The following is a 12,622-nucleotide window of genomic DNA, read 5'->3' on the forward strand; positions in this document are numbered from 1 at the left end:
ATAGTGGCTCATACTTGCATCTCATAAGCTTGACAACACACTGTGTCCAATGTTTTCACAAAGATAAAATATGTCATATTTTTGGTTCGTTTAATAGTTAAAACAAATTTACATTATTGCAATCAGTTGTTAAAACATTGTGCTTTACAATTATAAAAGCTTTTCACAAAAATATATTACTCTGCTAGCATGTCAGCAGACTGGGGTAAATCCTGCTGAAATCCTATGTATTGAATGAATACAGAATCGTTTTGAATCGGAAAAATATCGCACCCTCGGGCAAACTATGAAAAAACTTGCAACTTATAGTACGAAAAATACGGTCGTCGTGTATCTTCATCATCATCATAGTAGCAATCATCTTTTTATGCAGTAAGATTTGAGTACTGAACGTCCACGTCTTTCCAAAGTATTTTTCACCGGATATGTATGGCCTCTTACGGCTTCTCATACGTAAATTATGTATGTACGTAAGCTAATACGTTGTCAGCTAATAATAGCAATTTGGATAGCTACCTTTAACTGTCATTGTATGTATATTACATCATAACAATAACATGAATGCAAATTATGTGTTGCTTCTCTTGGAGAAACTTTGTGATTGTGAAAAATATACACTATTGTCAAACAAATGTGTTTCTGTCAAACCGATAATGGTAACGTAAGCTACTTGTTGTAATTTTTGCGTCGAGAAACGTGGCCGTGAGGAGGTTGCAAAGAGCACCTTGAACAAGTTAGTTTTGTAAAGGAAGGGGTTAGTAATAAATATTTGACGAAACTTTATGAGTTGGGTGAAATTTACAAAATTGCTATCTAAATGTAAGTAGTTTTGGCAACTAAACGTTACGTCAGGTTGTTCCCCTTCGGAATGGAGAAACTCGGTAATTGCAGTCAAGTAATCAGCTCCATTTCGCCCAAGTTGATTTCAAGACTCGATTGATCCACAATTGATTTCTCAATTACTGGATTGCTCATTCTGTCCATTGTTCACTTGGAATTGGTTCCTGTCCAAGGGTGACTAGGGTCAAAGATTGTTTATTTAACGTAAATAATCACGTTCCAGGTGTGATAAAATAACCAGTTGCAGTGGATAAAAGCAGGCTTGGTAAAGGGAAGAGGATAATGCTCTCAGCAGCAGGACTTCCCATGAGTAAAGCCCTTAGGAAATGGTGGTATGGGTGCAGTAGACCCAAATACCTGCATGGGATAAATAAAGAGAAGGAGAAATAAACTTACCTGGATACAGCTGTTTGGTAGGGGCGCTGAGCTGGGCCTCTTTGGATACTCTGTAGGCCACATCGGGTCCTTGTGACGACCGCCGATGTGAGCAGAAGCCTGTCGTTTTCGTGACGCCCTCGGGCAAACTGGGAAAATCTAAAATCTTCAAGAGGTTGGCTGGTTCCGCTGCAAGAATGAGATAGGCACAGAAGACGTCAGGTTAATCGTTTTAATTAGGCCGCTCGTGCTGTGAATAACTGAGGAGTATCTTCGGGGAGCCCACTTCTGCTTTTTCGCTGACACAAGCACACTCCGCGGGAGATGTGTACAGTCGGAACACACGATTTGGGGTTTCGCACGCAGCAAAAACACATCTTTTCACTGCGTTCCAGGCCACGCTCGGGTGACTGCGGCCGCCACCGTGCAATTAGCACACTTGCCGGCCGTAACCAAGCCACCGCCAGCATACACACTGGGTCAACCTCACATGAAGTGACCCTGGACCGCACCCTGGCCTGCCAAAACCACGTAGCGCAAACAGCTGTTCTCACTGACACAGCGACACACACACACAAGCATTCAGCCTCATCTGGGCGGCGGGGAAAAGATGTGGACAGACCAGGGCCAATGGGTTGTGTCTATTGGGACAGAGGGGGTTTCACAAGGAGGGTCAGCACACACTAACAACAGAAGGACTTTTACGGCAGGGATGCTCAACAAAAGCGGGAATGTCGTTTTTGTTTCTACAAGAGACTTCATGACCGTCCCTTTCGGGCACAGGTATAGCATTCCTTTTGTCACTGGAATAAAGGACCACACACAGAAGAGAACTTACCCACTGACGGCTGGATGCCGTCACACACGGATAACTGGCTGATCGGTTTTAAAAAAGACAGCCACAAAGGGAGACGGAACACACGTGACACACTAAAGCTGGGCACAGAGTACTGGTTTTCAACTATACATCGTCTCCTGAGGACTTACATTCTCTGCAGTGGACATTTGGGTTTTGCTTAAGAGGGCTGGAAAAACAAACCAAAAACCAACGTACTGTATGACGCTGCAGACTGTGAGAAGGAGAAGAACCATGAATAAGCAAGCAAGCTACCCTAAGACTCATTGACACAAGACTCAACCAGGTGGTTTAAGATTCACAGACATCGAGAAGGAACGTCAGAACACAAGAACTTCACATTTTCTGGCCTGATATTGTTGATATTTTGGATTCCGACCAAACTTACACCACCAAGACACTGCAAAAACTCAAATCCGAGATGTATTTCTCGATAAGAAACAGAATTGTGGCTATGGATGTTCTCATTCATCCAGGTCTTTGTGTTCTCAGGGCATTCCATCGATCGCAACTGGATTGGTTGGTTTGTCTTAGAAGCCCTTTCGCCTCTCATTCAAGTAGACTTCATCACTCATAGGGGTGGTGTAGCTCGGTTGGGAGAGTGGCCGTGCCAGCAACTTGAGGTATCCAGGTTCGATCCCCACTTCTGCCATCCTAGTCACTGCCGTTGTGTCCTTGGGCAAGACACTTTACCCACCCGCTCCCAGTGCCACCCACACTGGTTTAAATGTAACTTAGATATTGTGTTTCACTATGTAAAAGCGCTTTGAGTCACTAGAGAAAAGCGCTATATAAATATAATTCACTTCACTTCACACATAGACTTAGATTGGTCATATGATCTGATCTAGTCGTAGACTTGGATTGGTCAGAACTAGTCTTATATCTAGAATGGTCAGATCTAGTTTTCGACCTAGATTGGCCAGATCTAGTCTTAGACCAAGATTGGTCAAATCTAGTCTAACAGCCGGTGCCAAAACCCCAACTATTTGGCCTAATTGGACGAGATGCAAAACATCTTCGAAGACAAACCAACCATTTTAGTTGTGATCGATTGAATTCCCTGAGAGTACAAATGGTATAATGTTTTGGCAAAAATGTTCTCGTTTTCCTGGCAAATGATTTTGCTCAATTTAAAGAAAATATACCAGTTTTTTTTTTTAAATCAAATTTAGTAAAGAACCATTCTTCATTTCCTTTATTTGGAATCGGGTGGGATCATTTTTGAACAAGAGATTTTTTTCCAGAACAGAGTTGGGTTCAGTTTTGTAAATTACTCATTCTTTATCCTTTCCTTTGCTGAAAGTTAGTAACTACTGTCCCACTTTATGGTGCCAAGAGAATTACCTTAAAGGTAGAAGTACAGGTGTTACTCAAAACATTTGTATAACGTGCAAAGGGTAGTTTCTTCCAGCAATTACGAGGTGAAACTGATAGATGACATAGGTTCAGAACATACAACTCAAGGTATTTCAAACATTAATTTGATATCAGTCTGACAGCTTCTGAAAACCTCGGATTGACAATCTCTGTAAATTGCAACCCCGATCATCAAATTGAATACAAATATAGGCTTGACATGTCTCACTTTGCATGTAGTGAGTTAATATCACATTGGTTTTTACATTTGAAGTTAAATTGAACGTTATTCAAATCTTTGTAGTCTCACCGAGACACTGCAGTCCAGTCGGTGGACAGGAAATGGTCACATTTGTGTGTAACAATTGGCCTTTTAACAAACTACTGTAGATTTTGATGCTTAGATGTACAAATAAGCCTTCCAAAATCTTACAGTGACAAGCTAAACTAATCTGTGTTGCCTTATAGAAACCTGGCAATGGAAACCAACATAATCCAAAACATAACATCAGAATTCTTTGTTAAAGTGCGGTATGCAATGACTTAAACCCGAGTGTTCCTCCTCAAACTTTACAACTGTGCTGGCTAAGATCGGAGCGTCTGAGATTCCAAACCACAAAAAGGTCAAACATTCTGTCCATCGCACTTTTTTTATACAAACGGCACGCAGTTCTAGAGAAGTAAACTAAAGTTGGATCTGTTCGGAGCGGCGTGACCTCCTAATCAGGCTGCTCTCATCTCTCGCTCCGTTCTGAGCCAGCCCACACTTCCTGTCTCGGAGGAAGACCGTTATCCAAACTCTTTAATTGTACTTCAGTGCCGGGAGACACGTTTGGCTTCGACGCTGACGAGGGATTTGTTAGACGGATCTGAGCACCGCGCCCTTTGGCGTCGCCCTGCGAGACTCGGGTATTCTGGGAGGTGTAGACACTTCACCTGTGATCAGGTTAAGTACCGCCATGAAAAGTTGGCTTTGTCTGTCATCCGCCCACAATGAGGAGAGTGACAGTAACCCCCCCCCCCGCCCACTGGGAAAACAGTGTTAGGAATGAGGAGGGGGATCATCTTTGTTGACAGATTTACATCCGTTACAAACCATAGCTTTGTCACTAATGAAAATCAATGATATGGATTACTACATAATGGTTGAACAGTATATGTAATAAAGCATATGTTGAACATAGATATCCCTGGGGCATTCTCTTCCTAATCCATCCAAATCCATAGAAAGCGTCGATAACATCTGTCGCCGACCATTTGCAGGGCTCAACCGCCCTCGTTATTTGCCGTAATGCCGTAAATAAACGGTATAGTGATAAATGGCGATCAAATTCCAGACGGTTAAATTTAAAGTAGCAATGATTGTCACACACATATTAGGTGTGGTGAAATTATTCTCTGCATTTGACCCATCCCCTTATTCACCCTCTGGGAGGTGAGGGGAGCAGTGGGCAGGAGCGGTGCCACGCCCGGGAATAATTTTTGGGTGATTTACCCCTAATTCCAACATTTGATGCTGAGTGCCAAGCAGGGAGGTATTGGGTCACATTATTTATAGTCTTTGGTTTGACTCGGCCGGGATTTGAACTCACAACCTACCGATCTCAGGGCAAACACTCTAACCACTAGGCCAGTGGTTCTCAACCTTTTTTCAGTGATGTCCCCCCTGTGAACATTTTTTTTTAATTCAAGTACCCCCTAATCAGAGCAAAGCATTTTTGGTTGAAAAAAAGAGATAAAATGTAAAATACAGCACTATGTCATCAGTTTCTGATTTATCAAATTGTATAACAGTGCAAAATATTGCTCATTTATAGTGTTCTTTATTGGACTATTTGGAAAAACAGATATAAAAATAACAAAAAAACTTGTTGAAAAATAAAGAAGTGATTCAATGATAAATAAAGATTTCTACACATAGAAGTAATCATCAACTTAAAGTGCCCTCTTTGGGGATTGTGATAGAGATCCATCTGGATTCATCAACTTATTTCTAAACATTTCTTCACAAAAAAAGAAATCTTTAACATCAATATTTATGGAACATGTCCACAAAAAAATCGATCTGTCAACACTGAATATTGCATTGTTGCATTTCTTTTCACAGTTTATGAACTCACATTCATATTTTGTTGAATTATTATTCAATAAATATATTTAGAAAGGATTTTTGAATTGTTGCTATTTTTAGAATATTTAAAAAAAAATATCACGTACCCCTTGGCATACCTTCAAGTACCCCCATGGGTACATGTACCCCCATTTGAGAACCACTGCACTAAGCCACTGAGTAGGTTGCCGTCTAGTAATTTACTTACCGAACTAACTGCATTTATTAAAGCATTTTAGGCAACAGGAAGTCAGACGCGTGCGCACTAGCGTCGTTTGGCTTGATAATCATGCCGGACTAACTACACGGACTTTGCTCCGGAGAGCTCCCCTTGGAGTAAACGGAGCCAAGCGCTTGGTTTAACATCATTTTCTCTCGTTTACCTCCGTGCGTTTTAGAGCGAACTGCTGTGTTTAGAAGGAGACAAGTGTGGACTATATTGTCCCCACACTAAAAGTAGACAGCAAAGGAGAAAGACTATTTGATGTTGCTTTTATTTTCTTAATACGCCGTCCATCAACTGCTGTGACAGAGAGTTAATGAGATGAGGAAACATGCGGCAGGCCTTGTGTCGTGAACGTTGTCACAACGTGTTTATAAAGTCTTTATTTTGTTTTCTGGGATGTTCATTCGTCCTTTATTGAACTGCAAACTGTATCGGTGTTCCAATAACATCAATACTAGCTATAATATGTTGTCATCTCATTGAATTGAACGCAGGCTATAAAGATTGTGTATTCGATGTGCGAGGTGTCAGTCGTCTTTAGAGAAGAACAAAGCTTGTTTATTAGACTTCATCCTCATTATCCAAATTGCTTAGTGTTTTTTTTATATATATCAAAAAGTAAACACCATGTTTTAAATTTACATTATTCGTGTTTTTTTTCATGTGACTAAGGTATGACTTCCAAAACCATTAAAGTGAAATAACATTCTGTTACTGTTTTATTGGGTATACGACATATTTCTGCTCAAACTTTTAATGGATCTGTCCCGATACGGCATCTATATGTACATATAAATGTTCATAAATTAAAAAAATAAATAAATAAATAGAAAAAACTCCTATCCATCCATCCATTTTCAATCGCTTGTCCCTTCCTGGGTCGCGGGGGTCTTAGAGCCTATCTCGGCTCTCTCTATCAAAATGTAAAAATAGAGATAAAAGCATCATGTAATGACAACAATCTGACAAGTTGATATTATTAAAGAATTTTAAAAAATCTAATATTTTTTCTTTAGATATATGGATAACGTTTATCTATAGCCTTTTAATTAGACGTTGCAAATTACCTGATGGTATTACGTTCACACCCCAACACTGCTTTACCTAGCCATCAGTAATCACGATTTCAATATTAATAATAATAATCTTAATTATTACTTTGGCCATAATTGGCAGCCCTCCATCTCATACATGAACACTATTTTTATCTATATGGACAAAAAGTGCAGTTGCGTCTTATGGACATCAGGTGCCATCATTCAACATTCTTATATATATATATATATATATATATATATATATATATATATATATATTTATATATATTAAAAAACGTTTGCCTTGGTGCCCTAAAACAGTGGTCCCCAACCAGCGGGCCGCGGCTCGATTGGTACCGGGCCGCAGAATAATTTATTATTATTTTTTTTTTTATTGTATTTTTTTTTTTTTATTAAATCAACATAAAAACACAAGATACACCTACAATTAGTTCACCAACCCACAAAAACTCCCTTTTTCATGAATAAATAAATAAATAAACCATCCCCCCGCCGGGCCGCGGGACAAATTATCAAGCGTTGACCGGTCCGCAGCTACTAAAAGGTTGGGGGCCACTGCCCTAAAACATGAGCCCTCCTTTAAGGCAACACTTGCCCTGACCTTGAAAAGTAAAAATTCGAGGCCTGCATTCGTCACTCATCCAATGTGGAAATCAATTCAGCAAATGTGTAAACAATCAATAAGACACCAGAAGTAACCAAGCCCTGAGCGTTAATAAATCAAAGAACTGAAGCCAAAGTACAATAAAATAATATTCTTCTCAGCTGGCACAAGACATTGAAACAACGCTGAGAACTTGTCGAATTAGGTCCTGACGTTGAGCAACTCAAATATAACATTGAAACAACATGCTCTCTGACAACGTTTAACCAATGTTGGGTTCTGACATTGATTTTGACCATTTCTAACCAATACTCTACAACGCAAATACGTTTAAACGACATACTTTTTGACAACGTTTATTCAATGTCTGGTTGTGACATTGATTTGAACATTGAAATTTGGTCATTTTCCAACCAATATTCTACAACACAAATACAACATTGAAGAAACATGCTCTTTGACAACGTTTAACCAATGTTGGGTTCTGACATTGATTTCAACAATTTCTAACCATTACTCTACAACACAAATACGTTTAAACAACATGCTTTTTGACAACGTTTATTCAATGTCAGGTTGTGACATTGATTTGAACATTGAAATTTGGTCATTTTCCAACGAATATTCTACAACACAAATACAACGTTGAAACAACATGCCTTTTGACAACGTTTAACCAATGTTGGGTTTCACATTGATTTCGACCATTTCTAAACAATACACAAATACGTTTAAACCCCATGCTTTTTGACAACGTTTATTCAATGTCAGGTTGTGACATTGATTTGAACATGGAAATTTGGTCATTTTCCAACCAATATTCTACAACACAAATACAACGATGAAGAAACATGCTTTTTGACGTTTAATCAATGTTGGGCTCTGACATTGATTTCGACCATTTCTAACCAATACTCTACAACACAAATACGTTTAAACACCATGCTTTTTGACAACGTTTATTCAATGCCAGGTTGTGACATTGATTTGAACATTGAAATTTGGTCATTTTCCAACCAATATTCTACAACACAAATACAACGTTGATGAAACATGCTCTTTGTCAACGTTTAACCAATGTTGGGTTCTGACAATAATTTCGACCATTTCTAACCAATACTTTACAACACAAACACGTTTAAACAACATGCTTTTTGACAACATTTAACCAATGTTGGGTTCTGACATTGATTCGACCATTGAAATGTTGTCATTTTCCAACCAATACGCTACAACACAAATAGAACATTGAAAAAACATACTTTTTGACAACGTTTCTCAGAAAAGCGCTATACAAGTACAACCCATTTACCATTTACCATTGAATGTTGGTAATTTTCTCACCATTATTCTTCAACACAAATACGTTTAAACACCATGCTTTTTGACAACGTTTATTCAATGTCGGGTTGTGACATTGATTTGAACATTGAAATTTGGTCATTTTCCAACCACTATTCTACAACACAAATACAACGTTGAAACAACATGCTTTCTGACAACGTTTATTCAATGTCTGGTTGTGACGTTGATTTGACCGTTGAAATGTTGCGACGTCCCACTCAACAACGTGGATCCAACGTTAGACACCCAATTTCGTCTCAATTTACAAATACAAGGATTTTGCAACGTTGTTTCAAAGGACACGTACATATAATCAACGTTTTATCAATGCGTTATGCCTGCTGGGTTACTGGGGCAATGTGCTGCTACAAATATCGAATTTTAGCCTCTAAAGAATTAATGGCCACATGCGTGGACAGCACCTTTTACTGGGATAATGTGCTGCTACAAATATCGAATTTTAGCCTCTAAAGAGTTAATGGCCACATATGTGGACAACACCTTTTAGTCCTTATTTCCAAAATGGTGTACACTACTGAATTGGGGTCTTATGGCCGCTTATGTGGACACGTATACCGCCATCTGGTGGTGTCAGAAGAGTATAACATACAATGGAATTTGGAAAAAATAAGAATTAGCATGTCACTACACATGAAGTACACTTTTGTGTACTTATGGACTAAGTACTTCATATAAAAAGATGATTCTTAGTTTTTATTCTAATTAGGGTCCAATAAGCCCAAATAGCAAAGAGAAATAAAAAAAGCATGTAAACGAACAGCTTGGGCCTTAATATTCATAGAAAAAATTAATACATGCAACAATGTTGGATACACAATTTGGAGTTTGGAATAATGCTGTGTTTTTTTATTAGATTTTTTAGAATTAATTTATTGTTTTGTTTTAATAGTGGGATCACAGTGACGTCAACATTTGCCAGACGTACTTTTCTGGGCCAGGATAAACTTGGATTGACATTACTACATGTTGGCAAGGTAAAGAGGTAAGGTCAGTAAGCTCGAGGGGGCTTCATTTGCCTCTAAAAAGATTGCCCCCTCAAAACTAAATGTTTTCCAAGCATAATCAGAAAAATGAGCTAAATTTACGCAAAATGCACACCAGGGATCATCAAACTGTGGTACGCGTACTCCATCTAGCCGTACACCAAATAATCACTTGATTAAAGTACAGTGTTTTATTTTCCCATATTAAAGGTTTTGCTGTTCAAACTGGGCGTAATGTTATGGTGGTCAAAAATATCAAATACACTTGTTAAATAAAACCTCTGCCCTGTTTTTAATGATTACTTAGGCTTACTACGCTGCTGTATTTTAAAGTTGGTCACTACGCTACTAAGTACTTTCTGAAAAATTGGAAAAAGTTAGAGAACCACTGGTCTAGGTCACCAGTTTGTTGAATCATGCCACGTTAGCATATCCGCAAACTTGCAGCTGCCAAGTCCGAATCTTACTGACAGTGCTTTATATTAAGATGTGTAGTACTTTTTTTCTTTATTTTTGTATTATTATTATTTAATTTTTTTTTAAAACGTAGCTTAAAGTGCATACACAGGGTGGGCTCATCTTGATATGGGCTGGTCAGAGGCAATATTAAAAGGTACAGGACGTCATTCAAAAGCACTTTCTTTCAAAAGTGCAGCAAACTAGTGAGGAAGATGGCTGATTTTTCTCAGCGTTGGTGTACATAAACAAGCACCCACGTATATATCCTGTGTTTAAATCGTGTTTTACATTAAAGGGACACTAAAGGTACTCTGTTTTTGCGCAGTACTCGGATGTTCAAATACTAATTTACAGTGGCACTAATAGCTGGATGGCAACTATCGTGCTAACCGCTAGTTGCATTATTTTCTGTGGTCCGACACATTAATGTGGCCCGACACAAAATTTTATTGTGGACTGCCACTTAATTCTTATGTGGCCCGCCATTTTATGCGGTCTACTAGATCATTTTATTTTACCCGCCAAATCATTTTATCGTGGCCTGCCACTTTATTTTAAAGAGGCCCGTCCCATAATTTTAAGGTGGCATGCCACATGATTTTAATTGTATGGGGTCAGCCACGTCATTATAGCCCTTGACCACACTTGTGATTAATGGCTTTATAAATAAACTTTGATTGATTTTATTTTGTGCGGCCACATCATTTTAAAGTGGCCCGTCCCACAATTTTAGTGTGGCACATCATATAAATCTAATGTGGCCCACTACATTATCTTCTGTGGTCCGCTACATCATTAATGTGGCCCGACATGTCATTTCATTGTAAACTACCATAATTTTAGGGTGGCACAACACATTAGTCTAATGTGGCCTGCCACATTGTTTTACGTGGTCCGCCACATCAATAATGTAGCCCAACACGTCATTTTATTGTGGACTACCACTTAATTTTAATGTTGCCATTCCCATAATTTTAGGGTGGCACATCACTTAATTCTAATGTGGCCCACCACAATATTTTACGTGGTCTGCCACATCAATAACGTGGCCCGACACGTCATTTTATTGTGGAATGTCACTTAATTTTAATGTGGCCTGTCCCAAATTTTTAGGGTGGCACAACACATAAGTCTAATACGGCCCGTCACATTATTTTATTTGGCTTCCGCGTCATTAAGTTGACCCATCTCATAACTTTAGGGTGGCACATCACATGAGTCTAATGTGGTCCGCCACATCATTAACGTTGCCCGACATGTCATTTTATCGTGGAATGTCACTTAATTTTAGAGTGGAGTGGCCCGTCCCAAAATTTTAGGGTGGCACAACACATAAGTGTATTGTGGCCCGCCACATTATTTTATTTGGCTGCCGCTTCATTAAGTTGGCCCATTCCATAATTTTAGCCTGACACATCACATGAGTCTAATGTGGTCCGCCACGTCATTAAATTGGCCTGACACGTCATTTTATTGTGGAATGTCCCAAATTTTTAGGGTGGCACAGCACACAAGTCCAATACGGCCCGCCACATTATTTTATTTGGCTTCCGCGTCATTAGGTTGACCCATCTCATAACTTTAGGGTGGCACATCACATGAGTCTAATGTGGTCCGCCACATCATTAAAGTGGCCCGACACGTCATTTTATTGTGGATTGTCACTTAATTTTAATTTGGCCCCACCTAAAATTTTAGGGTAGCACAACACATAAGTCTAACGTGGTGTGCCACGTCATTATTGTGGCCCGACACATCATTTTATTTTGGACTGACACTTACTATTAATGTACTTTTAACCTGTCACGCTTGTGGTCTGCTACATCATTTGTACGACCCACCATATTTTTCTATTGTGGACCGCCACTACATTTTAAAATGGCCCGTCCCTTAATTCTAACGTGGGCCACCACGTAATTTTTATAGTCTTCCTCGTCATTTTCAAGGTGGGCGTCCACGTCATCCATGTAGACGGCCGCATCTTTTTAAATTCGGCCCAAAACATCATTGATGTGGCCTGCGTAAGGCTGGAAAATTAAAAAAAATCCCTTTCTGGCTAAACGTATTTGTTCTGTCAGTTTTGACAATTGCACAAGTTGTTCCAAGCCTTATTACAAGTGTATATTCTTTTGAATAATTCACTGTTCCAAGTGGCCTTCTGAGGGCAGCCATAATTGCCCTCAATGAAAATGAGTTGGACACCCCCAGGTCTAAGGAAAAAGAGAGTGCTGGACTAGCGAGGGTCTAGGAGCGACAGTCGTCGGTGCTTGAAATGTTTTAGAACCCAGCAGGCAGACGTCGCCTGCAGCTTCCATGCATTCTTTAGGCAGATTTTCTGCCTTTTAAGGCGGCAAGTGCGCACGCGGCCGCCGGCGACACGTTAACAA

General features: G+C 39.4%; 1 protein-coding gene across 2 annotated transcripts in view; it reads right to left on the reverse strand.

The window, feature by feature from the left end:
• The window catches only part of LOC133557518 (collagen alpha-1(XI) chain-like), a 165,428-nt gene that overhangs the window by 110,782 nt on the left and 42,024 nt on the right, over nt 1-12,622 (reverse strand). For both annotated transcript variants that reach the window (XM_061908012.1, XM_061908010.1), the window contains exon 2: nt 1,237-1,404. In XM_061908012.1, the coding sequence (XP_061763996.1) occupies nt 1,237-1,404 (168 nt within the window). The remainder of the gene's footprint in view (nt 1-1,236; nt 1,405-12,622) is intronic.

The sequence above is a fragment of the Nerophis ophidion genome, linkage group LG08 (assembly GCF_033978795.1).
Source record: "Nerophis ophidion isolate RoL-2023_Sa linkage group LG08, RoL_Noph_v1.0, whole genome shotgun sequence".
Lineage (NCBI taxonomy): Eukaryota > Metazoa > Chordata > Actinopteri > Syngnathiformes > Syngnathidae > Nerophis > Nerophis ophidion.